The sequence below is a fragment of the Oncorhynchus kisutch genome, linkage group LG14, assembly GCF_002021735.2.
Source record: "Oncorhynchus kisutch isolate 150728-3 linkage group LG14, Okis_V2, whole genome shotgun sequence".
NCBI classification, from domain to species: Eukaryota; Metazoa; Chordata; class Actinopteri; order Salmoniformes; family Salmonidae; genus Oncorhynchus; species Oncorhynchus kisutch.
The window spans coordinates 4605504-4622668 of NC_034187.2; the positions used below are offsets into that span (position 1 = coordinate 4605504).

At 47.9% G+C, this 17165-nt stretch overlaps 1 protein-coding gene across 1 annotated transcript in view; it reads right to left on the minus strand.

The window, feature by feature from the left end:
• Positions 1-17165, minus strand: part of zfyve26 (zinc finger, FYVE domain containing 26) — a 108356-nt gene that overhangs the window by 45009 nt on the left and 46182 nt on the right. Inside the window, 6 exon segments of the mRNA XM_031787675.1 lie at positions 85-180; positions 1225-1401; positions 4274-4396; positions 4663-4767; positions 5689-5888; positions 6899-7123. Of these exon segments, the coding sequence (XP_031643535.1) occupies positions 85-180; positions 1225-1401; positions 4274-4396; positions 4663-4767; positions 5689-5888; positions 6899-7123 (926 nt within the window).

The following is a 17165-nucleotide window of genomic DNA, read 5'->3' on the forward strand; positions in this document are numbered from 1 at the left end:
ACATGGGACCAACACTTTACATGTTGCGTTTTAATTTTGTTCACATAATACAAAAATACTATAACAACAATAATTTGGTGGCACCTTCAGGTTCATCAGGAGCTGTTCCAGCATTAATAGTGGCTCAGAGAGGAGGGGGAAGTAGTCCTGTCTGGCGCCAGGGGGGAGGGTGAGGAGGACCTAGAGGAGAGAGAAGGGAGACGGAGAGTAGGGAGAGGAGAGAGAGAGAGAGAGAGAGTAGAGGAGAGAGAGAGTAGAGTAGAGTAGAGTAGAGAGAGAGAGAGTAGAGGAGAGAGAGAGTAGAGTAGAGGAGAGAGAGTAGAGGAGAGAGAGAGAGAGAGAGAGAGAGAGTAGAGGAGAGAGAGAGAGTAGAGGAGAGAGAGAGAGTAGAGGAGAGAGAGAGAGAGTAGAGGAGAGAGAGAGTGTAGAGGAGAGAGAGAGAGAGTAGAGTAGAGTAGAGTAGAGTAGAGTAGAGTAGAGTAGAGTAGAGTAGAGTAGAGTAGAGTAGAGTAGAGTAGAGTAGAGTAGAGTAGAGTAGAGTAGAGGAGAGGAGAGGAGAGGAGAGGAGAGGAGAGGAGAGGAGAGGAGAGGAGAGGAGAGGAGAGGAGAGGAGAGGAGAGGAGAGGAGAGGAGAGGAGAGGAGAGGAGAGGAGAGGAGAGGAGAGGAGAGAGTAGATGAGAGGAGAGGAGATGAGCGGAGCGGAGCGGAGCGGAGCGGAGAGAGGAGAGAGAGGTTAATTTAAAACACCATCTGGTGGTGTGTGTTCCAGTGTCGGGTTCAAATCAGACCTACTACTTTGGTGACACACTCTTTCCTGATCTCTCCCGTGCTCTCCCATCGTTCATGCGCTCATTCTTTTCCTACCTGCTCTTAACCGCCAGGCTGCCTGCTCTTAACCGCCAGGCTGCCTGCTCTTAACCGCCAGGCTGCCTGCTCTTAACCGCCAGGCTGCCTGCTCTTAACCGCCAGGCTGCCTGCTCTTAACCGCCAGGCTGCCTGCTCTTAACCGCCAGGCTGCCTGCTCTTAACCGCTAGGCTGCCTGCTCTTAACCGCTAGGCTGCCTGCTCTTAACCTCCAGGCTGCCTGCTCTTAACCGCCAGGCTGCCTGCTCTTAACCGCCAGGCTGCCTGCTCTTAACCGCCAGGCTGCCTGCTCTTAACCGCTAGGCTCCCCATCAACACTAGAGGTCACAGATACAATAAAGGTCATTGAATCTGCTGACCTTGGATCCCAGGTGAAGGTCGTGGATGTGGCGTCGGCGGGCGGGGGACACTTGGCACTGGAAGTGGAGAGTGAGGTAGTTAGCCAGGAAGTGGCAGGCAGCCAATCCGGGCCGGCGGTCCAGAGCGCGCTCACACACCTCCAGACCCAAGGTTAAGTCTGATAGGCCCTCCAGCAGCTGTACCAATCACAGTGAAGAGAGTCAATGAGAAACAAAGTCTATGACATAGTGCACGGAGGAGAAACAATTATAGACAGATGGGTCACATCTCAATTGTATAAACTGGATTCCTCTTCTCCTTTCCTTCTTCTGCACTGATTGGAAAGACAATGGACAGGTGAAAGGAGATTTCCTAATACTGTAGGAATCCAGCCTATTGCCTTCACCTATTCTGTTCTTCCAATAAGGGAAGAGGAAGGAGAAGAAACGGAGCAGGGGAAGGAGAAGAAATGGAGGAGAGGAAAGAGAAGAAACGGAGGAGAGGAAAGAGAAGAAACGGAGGAGAGGAAAGAGAAGAAACGGAGGAGAGGAAAGAAGAAACGGAGGAGAGGAAGGAGAAGAAACGGAGGAGAGGAAAGAGAAGAAACGGAGGAGAGGAAAGAGAAGAAACGGAGGAGAGGAAAGAGAAGAAACGGAGGAGAGGAAGGAGAAGAAACGGAGGAGAGGAAAGAGAAGAAACGGAGGAGAGGAAGGAGAAGAAACGGAAGAGAGGAAAGAGAAGAAACAGAGGAGAGGGAGAAGAAACGGAGGAGAGGAAAGAAGAAACGGAGGAGAGGAAAGAGAAGAAACGGAGGAGAGGAAAGAGAAGAAATGGAGGAGAGGAAAGAGAAGAAACGGAGGAGAGGAAGGAGAAGAAACGGAGCAGGGGAAGGAGAAGAAACGGAGCAGGGGAAGGAGAAGAAACGGAGCAGAGGGAAGGAGAAGAAACAGAGCAGAGGGAAGGAGAAGAAACAGAGCAGAGGGAAGGAGAAGAAACAGAGCAGAGGGAAGGAGAAGAAACAGAGCAGAGGGAAGGAGAAGAAACAGAGCAGAGGGAAGGAGAAGAAACAGAGCAGAGGGAAGGAGAAGAAACAGAGCAGAGAGAAGGAGAAGAAACAGAGCAGAGGGAAGGAGAAGAAACAGAGCAGAGGGAAGGAGAAGAAACAGAGCAGAGGGAAGGAGAAGAAACAGAGCAGAGGGAAGGAGAAGAAACAGAGCAGAGGGAAGGAGAAGAAATGGAGCAGGGGAAGGAGAAGAAACAGAGCAGAGGGAAGAGAAGAAACAGGAGAGGAAGGAGAATAAATGAATAAAACATTCCATCTGTACATACGAATTAAATTGTTTAGCCATTGATTTAGCCACAGAACAAGAACCTTCCCGCTAGCTATGATTGGCTGAGATAATGAGTGGGCTGAACATACCGAGAGATGAGTTCGGATTGGTCTGCAATATATATATATATATAGTTGTACAACTGCATAAGAGTTGCTCTCCACTTTCTGGACGATCAAGTTTTGAAATCAGTGGAATTAGAGTATGATAACTAAGGAGATGGAGGAAACACCGGTCTCTGGATTATATCTTCAAACTAAGGGCAACCTTCAAATCAAATCAAATTTTATTGGTCACATACGCATGGTTAGCAGATTTTAATGCGAGAGTAGCGAAATGCTTGTGCTTTTAGTTCCGAACCGTGCAGTAATATCTAACAAGTAATCTAACAATTCCCCCAACAACTACCTAATACACACCAATCTAAAGGGGTGAATGAGAATATGTACATGTAAGTATATGGATGAGCGATGGCTCCCGTGAGAGAGGGAGAAGCATCCATCCATGTATACAGGTAAGATAGTCTAGCTAGCTACATTTTCAGATATTACAAATTTTTAATTTAGTCAGAAAAACATTTTAATTTCAAGTTAAAGTGTACTGTTAGCTAGCTAGTGAACGTAAGCTCGCTGACTCGCTAGATAACGTTACGTGTATGATTTGTGTAGTAATATTATTTGTATCGCAGAGCCATTTGCATTGCTAGTTATAGCCTAATATTAGCTAGCTAGATAACATTGAACCTGGTTGGTTAGCTATCTGTAGATTCATGCAGGGTAGTAATGTAATGAGTTGGGATTATGGTTCATTGTTTAGCTAGCTAGATGTTTAAACAAAATGACTCCACTATGCAAGTGACCATTTCAATTGAATTTTAATGATGTCACTGCGACAACTGTTGATAGACGTAGCTGGTAAATTCACTCTGGCTATCTACTCTGATTTCAGAGCACTCTCGTCTGAGTGTGCCAGAGCGCAGAATACCTGATGAATTTACGAATGCTCAACATCCGTTGAATATGGCCGGTGTCAGTAAACGTTGGCAAAAAAAACGTAAATTGTTGCCAGCAGCACATTTAGTCACCAACGCTCTGGATAACCTAACAGCCAAACCAGCTCTGAAATAGGGCGAGTAATGTTCAGAGAGCTGTTCTCTCATTTGTGTCTGGAAGTAGCTAGCAAGCTAGCCAACGTTAGCCAATTAGCTTGGGTGCTTGACTGCTGTTAGGACAGAATGCTCAGATCAACCCTTAAAGAGATGGGTGGGGCGAAAGCTTAAGAGGGTGTGAACAATGCTGAATGGGTGGGGCTAAAGCTTAAGAGGGTGTGAACGATGCTGAATGGGTGGGGCTAAAGCTTAAGCGGGTGTGAACGATGCTGAATGGGTGGGGCTAAAGCTTAAGAGGGTGTGAACGGTGCTGAATGGGTGTAGACAAAGAAGGGCTCTCCAGGAGGTGTACCAAAATATTCAAAGGCCATTTTCTCAAAAGTGGGGTTACAAGTTTATCAACTTTCAAAGCAGAATTACTTTTCTATTGTTCCTCAACTGTAGTGTTGATATACCATTTTCTAGCTCTGAGTTTCTACTTTTATCCAATGTAAAAAATTTAAAAAACACAAGTTCAAATTTTGGAACATAAGACCGAATCGAGCCGGTCGGTCACATATGGAGGAGAGAAAGTAGAAGAAATGAAGTTTGGACAAGTTTAGACCAATAGCGATGCAGACGAAAGCCCACCTGGAAAGCGTTGTCAGTCTGTCCTTTCTCCAGCAGGTGTAGCAGGTGTTCCGTCTGCAGCTGTAATCTGAGGTGGTCTGAGACAGAGTACAGCGCCATCCACTGGGCACACAGAGAAAACTCCTGACAGAGAGATGATGAGATCATCAAATGGACAGCAAGGGGAAGCATCTTTTGATTCGTTTGATCCATTAAAAAGTTAGTGCTAAAGTTAACCTGGATAAAAAAAAATATTTAAAAAAATGTGACTATGTATAAACACATTGGTGGGACTTACCTTGGCCTCCAGCCTCCTAGACAGCATAGACTCAAGGTCTGATAACGTCCGTGTTAAAAAATAAATTAAAAAAAGGTGTCAAGCTATTTATTTACACAGTGCTGAGACTCACCCTGGCTTCCAACATCCTAGAAAACATGGACTCAGGGTCTCTCCTGGACTCTGTCCTCAGCTCCTGCCAGGTGGCCCACGGCAACGAAGGCAGCAGGTTCAACATCTAGGATAGAAGATTTGTTGAAGCAGTCATATTTTGTTCTTTATTGTGAATAGAACACCGTGAGAGAAACACAGGGAAGATGGCAGAGAAGTTTGTGCCAGAAGGGTGTGGGCCGGCACAGTATATGTGTGCAAAGTATTGAGATAAACTTTTGTTATTGACCAAATACTTATTTTCCACCATAATTTGCAAATAAATTCATTAAAAATCCTACAACGTGATTTTCTGGATTTTTTTCCCCTCATTTTGTCTGTCATAGTTGAAGTGTACCTATGATGAAAATTACAGGCCTCTCCCATCTTTTTAAGTGGGAGAACTTGCACAATTGGTGGCTGACTTCTACACCTGCATTGCTTGCTGTTTGGGGTTTTAGGCTGGGTTTCTGTACAGCACTTTGAGATATCAGCTGATGTACGAAGGGCTATATAAATAAATTGATCTGACTAAATACTTTTTTGCCCCACTGTATTTACCCATCGATATGTGTCCAGTTCCCGTTTCAATTGTCAAATAACATGTATCTACCAGCTTCAAATAACATTTATATACCTGCTTCAAATAACATGTATCTACCTGCTTCAAATAACATGTATCTACCTGCTTCAAATAACATGTATCTACCTGCTTCAAATAACATTTATATACCTGCTTCAAATAACATGTATCTACCAGCTTCAAATAACATTTATATACCTGCTTCAAATAACATGTATCTACCTGCTTCAAATAACATGTATCTACCAGCTTCAAATAACATGTATCTACCAGCTTCAAATAACATGTATATACCTGCTTCAAATAACATTTATATACCTGCTTCAAATAACATTTATATACCTGCTTCAAATAACATTTATATACCTGCTTCAAATAACATGATCATAAAGTATGTAATAACTTTGATTAAATGTCTCTGGTTACCCGTTGGTAGATGTCCAGCTCTGTCTTCCTGAGCTCCAGCTCTCCCCTGAGAGAGGCCTCCATGTGGGGGTTGTTGAGGCAGAACTCCATCAGCTCCAGAGAGGGCCCGAGGGGCCAGCGCTCCAGGGCCTGTAAGGCCACACGGGCCCTCAGACATGGGTCCTGTACTCTGAACAACTGGCCTATGCTGTCTTCGCCATCTGTAGGGAGGGAGGGAGGTGGGAGGGAGGGAGATAAGAACAAATCAGCGATTGTGTCAGGAAGTTTTTAAAAATGAACTAGATTGGCACCAGGGATCAAAAAATATAAAAACATCTCCAAAATGTCAACACAGTAGTTATTTTTTATTGAACCTTTATGTAACTAGGCAAGTCAGTTAAGAACAAATTCTTATTTACAAAGATGGCCTACCGGGGAACAGTGGGTTAACTGCCTTGTTCAGGGGGCAGAACAACTGATTTTTTTTACCTATGGGCCCTGGTCTAAAGTAGTGCACTAGATGTATCTCACTGCTGGCTTGCTTCTGAAGCTAAGCAGGGTTGGTCCTGGTCAGTCCCTAGATGGGAGACCAGATGCTGCTGGAAGTGGTCTTTCCTCTGGTCTAAAAAATCCCAATGCCCCAGGGCAGTGATTGGGGACATTGCCCTGTGTAGGGTGCTGTCTTTCGGGTGGGATGTTAAATGGGTGTCCTGACTCTCTGAGGTCACTAAAGATCCCCTGTCATTTATTGTAAGAGTAGCAGTGTTAACCCCGGTGTCCTGGCTAAATTCACAATCTGGTCTCCATACCATCCTCTCCCCTGTAACTGTTGCCCAGGTTGTTGCTGTAAATGAGAAAGTGTTCTCAGTCAACTTACCTAAAGTAGTCTACTATATAGGGAATAGGGTCTAAAGTAGTGCACTATATAGGGAATAGGGTCTAAAGTAGTGCACTATATAGGGAATGTAAATGAGAGAGTGTTCTCAGTCAACTTCCCTGGTAAAGCCCTAGAGGTGCTGGACAAAATGAGTATACTATATAGGGAATAGGGTCTAAAGTAGTGCACTATATAGGCTTCCATTTGGAACACATACTATGGTTCTACCTGACCCTCCCTCACCAGACATTGATCTGATGTCAGTTTAGCATTTTCCCCACAAATGGTAGAAGCTGATCCTAGATCTGTACCCAAGGGGAAACATCCACACAGGGTAATGAAGCCAGTACTCACCCTCCAGAGCAGCCCAGGCTAGTAGTCTGTCTTGGAGCACCCTCTCCTGGCTGCAGCCCTGTCCATACAGCTCCAGCAGGCTCAGAGCCCTGCCCAGGTCCCGAGAGGCCAGGGCCTGCTGGAAGGCTTCCATAGCCACAGCCTGGGCAGGTGTCCCCTGAGGGCCCGACAGGAGTAAAACCACCAGGGGCTTACCACATAAGGCTGCCCCAAGACCTCCAGCATCTACATATACACACACAGAGAGAGAGAGAGAGAGAGAGAGAGAGAGAGAGAGAGAGAGAGAGAGAGAGAAAACATGGTTGTTGTAGTTGCTGGGAGGACTTGAGCTCTTGGAACATGCCTCAGGACTACCTGGCCTGATGACTCCTGTCTGTCCCCAGTCATGATGCTGATCCAGTTTCTGTTGTTTTGCCTGTGGCTATGTAACGCTATGTAACGCTATGTAACCCTATGTAATGCTATGTAACCCTATGTAATGCTATGTAACCCTATGTAACGCTATGTAACCCTATGTAACGCTATGTAACCCTATGTAACGCTATGTAACCCTATGTAACCCTATGTAACCCTATGTAACCCTATGTAACGCTATGTAACCCTATGTAACGCTATGTAACCCTATTTAACGCTATGTAACCCTATGTAACCCTATGTAACCCTATGTAATGCTATGTAACCCTATGTAACCCTATGTAACCCTAAAATTCTACCTTGTCCTGGACCTTCTCTCTCTGTCTGTCTGTCTCTCTCTCTCTCTCTCTCGCTCTTCCCCACACCTGCTGTCTCGACCTCTGAATGCTTGAACTATGAAAAGCCAACTGACATTTTCTCCTGAGGTACTGACCTATTACACCCTCTACAACCACTGTGATTATAAATTTAACCCTGCTGGTCATCTATGAACATCTTGAAGAACGATCTGGCCTTAATGGCCATGTCCTCTTATAATCTCCACCCGGCACAGCCAGAAGAGGACTGGCCACCCCACATAGAGAGGAACCAGGCTAAGTTTCATCCTAGGTTACTGCCTTTCTAGGGAGTTTTTCCTAGCCACCGTGCTTCTACATCGGCATTGCTTGCTGTTTGGGATTTTAGTCTGGGTTTCTGTAAAAGCATTTTGTGACATCTGTGGGGCTTTATAAAAACATTTGATTTGATCTGAAGGATTTTGGGCACTTGTCAGTCAGGCTAGTAGACTGGAATTACTACTAGCCAGGGTGACATTCTCTATATCCAGGGGTCCAAAATCTGTGCTGTCGAGATAGTATGGCTAATGTTCTGCTAGCCTGGTCTGAAAAGTGCTATCTTCTGGCCAAGTAACGTTCTGCAAGCCCCTGGCTAACGGGTTCTGCAAGCCTCTGGCTAACGGGTTCTGCTAGCCTCTGGCTAACGGGTTCTGCTAGCCTCTGGCTAACGGGTTCTGCTAGCCTCTGGCTAACGGGTTCTGCTAGCCTCTGGCTAACGGGTTCTGCTAGCCTCTGGCTAACGGGTTCTGCTAGCCTCTGGCTAACGTAATGCTAGCCTGATTTTTTATTTATTTTTTCACTTTATTTAACCAGGTAGGCTAGTTGAGAACAGTTCTCATTTGCAACTGCGACCTGGCCAAGATAAAGCACAGCAGTGTGAACAGACAACACAGAGTTACACATGGAGTAAACAATTAACAAGTCAATAACACAATAGAGAAAAAAAGGGGAGTCTATATACATTGTATGCAAAAGGCATGCGGAGGTAGGCGAATAATTACAATTTTGCAGATTAACACTGGAGTGATAAATGATCAGATGGTCATGTACAGGTAGAGATATTGGTGTGCAAAAGAGCAGAAAAGTAAATAAATAAAAACAGTATGGGGATGAGGTAGGTAAAAATGGGTGGGCTATTTACCGATAGACTATGTACAGCTGCAGCGATCGGTTAGCTGCTCAGATAGCTGATGTTTGAAGTTGGTGAGGGAGATAAAAGTCTCCAACTTCAGCGATTTTTGCAATTCGTTCCAGTCACAGGCAGCAGAGAACTGGAATGAAAGGCGGCCAAATGAGGTGTTGGCTTTAGGGATGATCAGTGAGATACACCTGCTGGAGTGCGTGCTACAGGTGGGTGTTGCCATCGTGACCAGTGAACTGAGATAAGGCGAAGCTTTACCTAGCATGGACTTGTAGATGACCTGGAGCCAGCGGGTCTGGCGACGAATATGTAGCGAGGGCCAGCCGACTAGAGCATACAAGTCGCAGTGGTGGGTGGTATAAGGTGCTTTAGTGACAAAACGGATGGCACTGTGATAAACTGCATCCAGTTTGCTGAGTAGAGTGTTGGAAGCCATTTTGTAGATGACATCGCCGAAGTCGAGGATCGGTAGGATAGTCAGTTTTACTAGGGTAAGCTTGGCGGCGTGAGTGAAGGAGGCTTTGTTGCGGAATAGAGCTGCTCTTTAAGCAGAGCAGCTCACAGATTACTGCACCTGTACATAGCCCACCTATAATTTAGCCCAAACAACTACCTCTTTCCCAACTGTATTTAATTTTTATTTATTTATTTATTTTGCTCCTTTGCACCCCATTATTTTTTATTTCTACTTTGCACATTCTTCCATTGCAAAACTACCATTCCAGTATTTTACTTGCTATATTGTATTTACTTTGCCATCATGGCCTTTTTTGCCTTTACCTCCCTTCTCACCTCATTTGCTCACATTGTATATAGACTTGTTTATACTGCATTATTGACTGTATGTTTGTTTTTACTCCATGTGTAACTCTGTGTCGTTTTATCTGTCGAACTGCTTTGCTTCATCTTGGCCAGGTCGCAATTGTAAATGAGAACTTGTTCTCAACTTGCCTACCTGGTTAAATAAAGGTAAAATAAAAATAAATAAATAAATATTCTAGGTCGGAACCATCCAGTGTGGTGATGCTAGTCGGGCGGGCGGGTGCAGGCAGCGAACGGTTGAAAAGCATGCATTTGGTTTTTACTAGCGTTTAAGAGCAGTTGGAGGCCACGGAAGGAGTGTTGTATGGCATTGAAGCTCGTTTGGAAGTTAGATAGCACAGTGTCCAAGGACGGGTCGGAAGTATATAGAATGGTGTCGTCTGCGTAGAGGTGGATCAGGGAATCGCCCGCAGCAAGAGCAACATCATTGATATATACAGAGAAAAGAGTCGGCCTGAGGATTGAACCCTGTGGCACCCCCATAGAGACTGCCAGAGGACCGGACAGCATGCCCTCCGATTGAACCCTGTGGCACCCCCATAGAGACTACCAGAGGACCGGACAGCATGCCCTCCGATTGAACCCTGTGGCACCCCCATAGAGACTGCCAGAGGACCGGACAGCATGCCCTCCGATTGAACCCTGTGGCACCCCCATAGAGACTGCCAGAGGACCGGACAGCATGCCCTCCGATTGAACCCTGTGGCACCCCCATAGAGACTGCCAGAGGACCGGACAGCATGCCCTCCGATTGAACCCTGTGGCACCCCCATAGAGACTGCCAGAGGACCGGACAGCAGACCCTCCGATTGAACCCTGTGGCACCCCCATAGAGACTGCCAGAGGACCGGACAGCAGACCCTCCGATTGAACCCTGTGGCACCCCCATAGAGACTGCCAGAGGACCGGACAGCAGACCCTCCGATTGAACCCTGTGGCACCCCCATAGAGACTGCCAGAGGACCGGACAGCAGACCCTCCGATTGAACCCTGTGGCACCCCCATAGAGACTGCCAGAGGACCGGACAGCAGACCCTCCGATTGAACCCTGTGGCACCCCCATAGAGACTGCCAGAGGACCGGACAGCATGCCCTCCGATTGAACCCTGTGGCACCCCCATAGAGACTGCCAGAGGACCGGACAGCATGCCCTCCGATTGAACCCTGTGGCACCCCCATAGAGACTGCCAGAGGACCGGACAGCAGACCCTCCGATTGAACCCTGTGGCACCCCCATAGAGACTGCCAGAGGACCGGACAGCAGACCCTCCGATTGAACCCTGTGGCACCCCCATAGAGACTGCCAGAGGACCGGACAGCAGACCCTCCGATTGAACCCTGTGGCACCCCCATAGAGACTGCCAGAGGACCGGACAGCAGACCCTCCGATTGAACCCTGTGGCACCCCCATAGAGACTGCCAGAGGACCGGACAGCATGCCCTCCGATTGAACCCTGTGGCACCCCCATAGAGACTGCCAGAGGACCGGACAGCATGCCCTCCGATTGAACCCTGTGGCACCCCCATAGAGACTGCCAGAGGACCGGACAGCATGCCCTCCGATTGAACCCTGTGGCACCCCCATAGAGACTGCCAGAGGACCGGACAGCAGGCCCTCCGATTGAACCCTGTGGCACCCCCATAGAGACTGCCAGAGGACCGGACAGCATGCCCTCCGATTGAACCCTGTGGCACCCCCATAGAGACTGCCAGAGGACCGGACAGCATGCCCTCCGATTGAACCCTGTGGCACCCCCATAGAGACTGCCAGAGGACCGGACAGCATGCCCTCCGATTGAACCCTGTGGCACCCCCATAGAGACTGCCAGAGGACCGGACAGCAGGCCCTCCGATTGAACCCTGTGGCACCCCCATAGAGACTGCCAGAGGACCGGACAGCATGCCCTCCGATTGAACCCTGTGGCACCCCCATAGAGACTGCCAGAGGACCGGACAGCATGCCCTCCGATTGAACCCTGTGGCACCCCCATAGAGACTGCCAGAGGACCGGACAGCATGCCCTCCGATTGAACCCTGTGGCACCCCCATAGAGACTGCCAGAGGACCGGACAACAGACCCTCCGATTGAACCCTGTGGCACCCCCATAGAGACTGCCAGAGGACCGGACAGCATGCCCTCCGATTGAACCCTGTGGCACCCCCATAGAGACTGCCAGAGGACCGGACAGCAGACCCTCCGATTGAACCCTGTGGCACCCCCATAGAGACTGCCAGAGGACCGGACAGCATGCCCTCCGATTGAACCCTGTGGCACCCCCATAGAGACTGCCAGAGGACCGGACAACAGACCCTCCGATTGAACCCTGTGGCACCCCCATAGAGACTGCCAGAGGACCGGACAGCATGCCCTCCGATTGAACCCTGTGGCACCCCCATAGAGACTGCCAGAGGACCGGACAGCATGCCCTCCGATTGAACCCTGTGGCACCCCCATAGAGACTGCCAGAGGACCGGACAGCATGCCCTCCGATTGAACCCTGTGGCACCCCCATAGAGACTGCCAGAGGACCGGACAGCAGACCCTCCGATTGAACCCTGTGGCACCCCCATAGAGACTGCCAGAGGACCGGACAGCATGCCCTCCGATTGAACCCTGTGGCACCCCCATAGAGACTGCCAGAGGACCGGACAGCAGACCCTCCGATTGAACCCTGTGGCACCCCCATAGAGACTGCCAGAGGACCGGACAGCATGCCCTCCGATTGAACCCTGTGGCACCCCCATAGAGACTGCCAGAGGACCGGACAACAGACCCTCCGATTGAACCCTGTGGCACCCCCATAGAGACTGCCAGAGGACCGGACAGCATGCCCTCCGATTGAACCCTGTGGCACCCCCATAGAGACTGCCAGAGGACCGGACAGCATGCCCTCCGATTGAACCCTGTGGCACCCCCATAGAGACTGCCAGAGGACCGGACAGCAGGCCCTCCGATTGAACCCTGTGGCACCCCCATAGAGACTGCCAGAGGACCGGACAGCAGACCCTCCGATTGAACCCTGTGGCACCCCCATAGAGACTGCCAGAGGACCGGACAGCATGCCCTCCGATTGAACCCTGTGGCACCCCCATAGAGACTGCCAGAGGACCGGACAACAGACCCTCCGATTGAACCCTGTGGCACCCCCATAGAGACTGCCAGAGGACCGGACAGCATGCCCTCCGATTGAACCCTGTGGCACCCCCATAGAGACTGCCAGAGGACCGGACAGCATGCCCTCCGATTGAACCCTGTGGCACCCCCATAGAGACTGCCAGAGGACCGGACAGCAGGCCCTCCGATTGAACCCTGTGGCACCCCCATAGAGACTGCCAGAGGACCGGACAGCAGACCCTCCGATTGAACCCTGTGGCACCCCCATAGAGACTGCCAGAGGACCGGACAGCAGGCCCTCCGATTGAACCCTGTGGCACCCCCATAGAGACTGCCAGAGGACCGGACAGCAGGCCCTCCGATTGATCTGTGATTTTATTATTTTTACAACAGATATTTATATTTATTTACAAGTTTAATGATCACATTTCTGTGAAAACAACAAACAAAAGGCTAATCTAATCCATCTTCATTTCATATGGGTCTAGAAATGTGTATTATTATTATTACAATAATTTTGAACTGCATATAAATATTTATATAAATGAAGTTGATTCAATTGTTTTATTTAATCTTTATTTAACTAGGCAAGTCAGTTAAGAACAAATTCTTATTTACAACGACGGAACAGGAACAGGAACTACCTTGTTCAGGGGCAGAACGACAGATTTTTGCCTTTCGGTTACTGGCCCAACGCTCTTACCACTAGGCAACCATTTAAGGTTGACCTGACAGCCTTTTAGCAACATCAAATCTGGTCATAATATACATCCCCAGGAAGAAAATGACACTTTAAAAAAATATTATAATAATCTGACAAGTGAGCACTTAGATATGGTCATTTGAATGTTTTCATAAATTCCTACATTTTCATAAATTCCTAGAATGTTATTTTAGAATTGTGTATACTTCTGTATGTATGTATACTTCTATAGCAAAATAGATTTGGAAAGCGGTTGTGCTTTAGGACAATTAATAGACACTGCAGTAAATGAAACATACGTCTCGTCCAGGACCAGAGTCTACGCAGACCGGTGCCCCATAGCCAATCAGAGCTACAGTAGGCCTTAATGCAAACAAGCCTGTCATCATTCACTCTGAACTGGACTGTGTGTTTACAGGCAGTAGGGACTGTCATCATTCACTCTGAACTGGACTGTGTGTTTACAGGCAGTAGGGCCTGTCATCATTCACTATGAACTGGACTGTGTGTTTACAGGCAGTAGGGCCTGTCATCATTCACTCTGAACTGGACTGTGTGTTTACAGGCAGTAGGGCCTGTCATCATTCACTCTGAACTGGACTGTGTGTTTACAGGCAGTAGGACCTGTCATCATTCACTCTGAACTGGACTGTGTGTTTACAGGCAGTAGGACCTGTCATCATTCACTCTGAACTGGACTGTGTGTTTACAGGCAGTAGGGCCTGTCATCATTCACTTTGAACTGGACTGTGTGTTTACAGGCAGTAGGACCTGTCATCATTCACTCTGAACTGGACTGTGTGTTTACAGGCAGTAGGGCCTGTCATCATTCACTCTGAACTGGACTGTGTGTTTACAGGCAGTAGGGCCTGTCATCATTCACTATGAACTGGACTGTGTGTTTACAGGCAGTAGGACCTGTCATCATTCACTTTGAACTGGACTGTGTGTTTACAGGCAGTAGGGCCTGTCATCATTCACTCTGAACTGGACTGTGTGTTTACAGGCAGTAGGGCCTGTCATCATTCACTTTGAACTGGACTGTGTGTTTACAGGCAGTAGGACCTGTCATCATTCACTCTGAACTGGACTGTGTGTTTACAGGCAGTAGGGCCTGTCATCATTCACTTTGAACTGGACTGTGTGTTTACAGGCAGTAGGACCTGTCATCATTCACTCTGAACTGGACTGTGTGTTTACAGGCAGTAGGACCTGTCATCATTCACTCTGAACTGGACTGTGTGTTTACAGGCAGTAGGGCCTGTCATCATTCACTATGAACTGGACTGTGTGTTTACAGGCAGTAGGACCTGTCATCATTCACTCTGAACTGGACTGTGTGTTTACAGGCAGTAGGGCCTGTCATCATTCACTCTGAACTGGACTGTGTGTTTACAGGCAGTAGGGCCTGTCATCATTCACTCTGAACTGGACTGTGTGTTTACAGGCAGTAGGACCTGTCATCATTCACTCTGAACTGGACTGTGTGTTTACAGGCAGTAGGGCCTGTCATCATTCACTCTGAACTGGACTGTGTGTTTACAGGCAGTAGGACCTGTCATCATTCACTCTGAACTGGACTGTGTGTTTACAGGCAGTAGGGCCTGTCATCATTCACTCTGAACTGGACTGTGTGTTTACAGGCAGTAGGACCTGTCATCATTCACTCTGAACTGGACTGTGTGTTTACAGGCAGTAGGACCTGTCATCATTCACTCTGAACTGGACTGTGTGTTTACAGGCAGTAGGGCCTGTCATCATTCACTATGAACTGGACTGTGTGTTTACAGGCAGTAGGACCTGTCATCATTCACTCTGAACTGGACTGTGTGTTTACAGGCAGTAGGACCTGTCATCATTCACTCTGAACTGGACTGTGTGTTTACAGGCAGTAGGGCCTGTCATCATTCACTATGAACTGGACTGTGTGTTTACAGGCAGTAGGGCCTGTCATCATTCACTCTGAACTGGACTGTGTGTTTACAGGCAGTAGGACCTGTCATCATTCACTCTGAACTGGACTGTGTGTTTACAGGCAGTAGGACCTGTCATCATTCACTCTGAACTGGACTGTGTGTTTACAGGCAGTAGGACCTGTCATCATTCACTCTGAACTGGACTGTGTGTTTACAGGCAGTAGGACCTGTCATCATTCACTATGAACTGGACTGTGTGTTTACAGGCAGTAGGACCTGTCATCATTCACTCTGAACTGGACTGTGTGTTTACAGGCAGTAGGGCCTGTCATCATTCACTCTGAACTGGACTGTGTGTTTACAGGCAGTAGGACCTGTCATCATTCACTCTGAACTGGACTGTGTGTTTACAGGCAGTAGGGCCTGTCATCATTCACTCTGAACTGGACTGTGTGTTTACAGGCAGTAGGGCCTGTCATCATTCACTCTGAACTGGACTGTGTGTTTACAGGCAGTAGGGCCTGTCATCATTCACTCTGAACTGGACTGTGTGTTTACAGGCAGTAGGACCTGTCATCATTCACTCTGAACTGGACTGTGTGTTTACAGGCAGTAGGGCCTGTCATCATTCACTCTGAACTGGACTGTGTGTTTACAGGCAGTAGGACCTGTCATCATTCACTCTGAACTGGACTGTGTGTTTACAGGCAGTAGGGCCTGTCATCATTCACTCTGAACTGGACTGTGTGTTTACAGGCAGTAGGACCTGTCATCATTCACTCTGAACTGGACTGTGTGTTTACAGGCAGTAGGACCTGTCATCATTCACTCTGAACTGGACTGTGTGTTTACAGGCAGTAGGGCCTGTCATCATTCACTATGAACTGGACTGTGTGTTTACAGGCAGTAGGACCTGTCATCATTCACTCTGAACTGGACTGTGTGTTTACAGGCAGTAGGACCTGTCATCATTCACTCTGAACTGGACTGTGTGTTTACAGGCAGTAGGGCCTGTCATCATTCACTATGAACTGGACTGTGTGTTTACAGGCAGTAGGGCCTGTCATCATTCACTCTGAACTGGACTGTGTGTTTACAGGCAGTAGGACCTGTCATCATTCACTCTGAACTGGACTGTGTGTTTACAGGCAGTAGGGCCTGTCATCATTCACTATGAACTGGACTGTGTGTTTACAGGCAGTAGGACCTGTCATCATTCACTCTGAACTGGACTGTGTGTTTACAGGCAGTAGGGCCTGTCATCATTCACTCTGAACTGGACTGTGTGTTTACAGGCAGTAGGACCTGTCATCATTCACTATGAACTGGACTGTGTGTTTACAGGCAGTAGGACCTGTCATCATTCACTCTGAACTGGACTGTGTGTTTACAGGCGACTTTAGATCATTAGAACGCATTCGCTAAAAAACATACAAAATAAACCTGAATGGATTTCTGTAAAACACCACGCGAGTCCTCTTACATTTGGGAACCTTACAGTCCTATTGATTGAAAAACCATGAAAAGGGAGTCTTTCTCTCCCTTCAGTGATGCACATCAACAACAACAAGATCAACAACTAATGCTAGCCAAAACAAGATGTGTGAAAATCTAACAAAGGAACATTAGATAAACCCGCTCAGACTTTTTCAGATAGTTGGCCGTCAAAATTGCACTAATAAACGACGGAGAATTGTAGCTTACCGGTTCTTCTGCAGCTTGCCAATGCACGCTTGTCCCAACCAAGCACCCAAGCTAACTGGCTAAAGATGGCTAGCTAGCTACTTCCAGACACAAATGAGAGAACACCTCACTCTGACC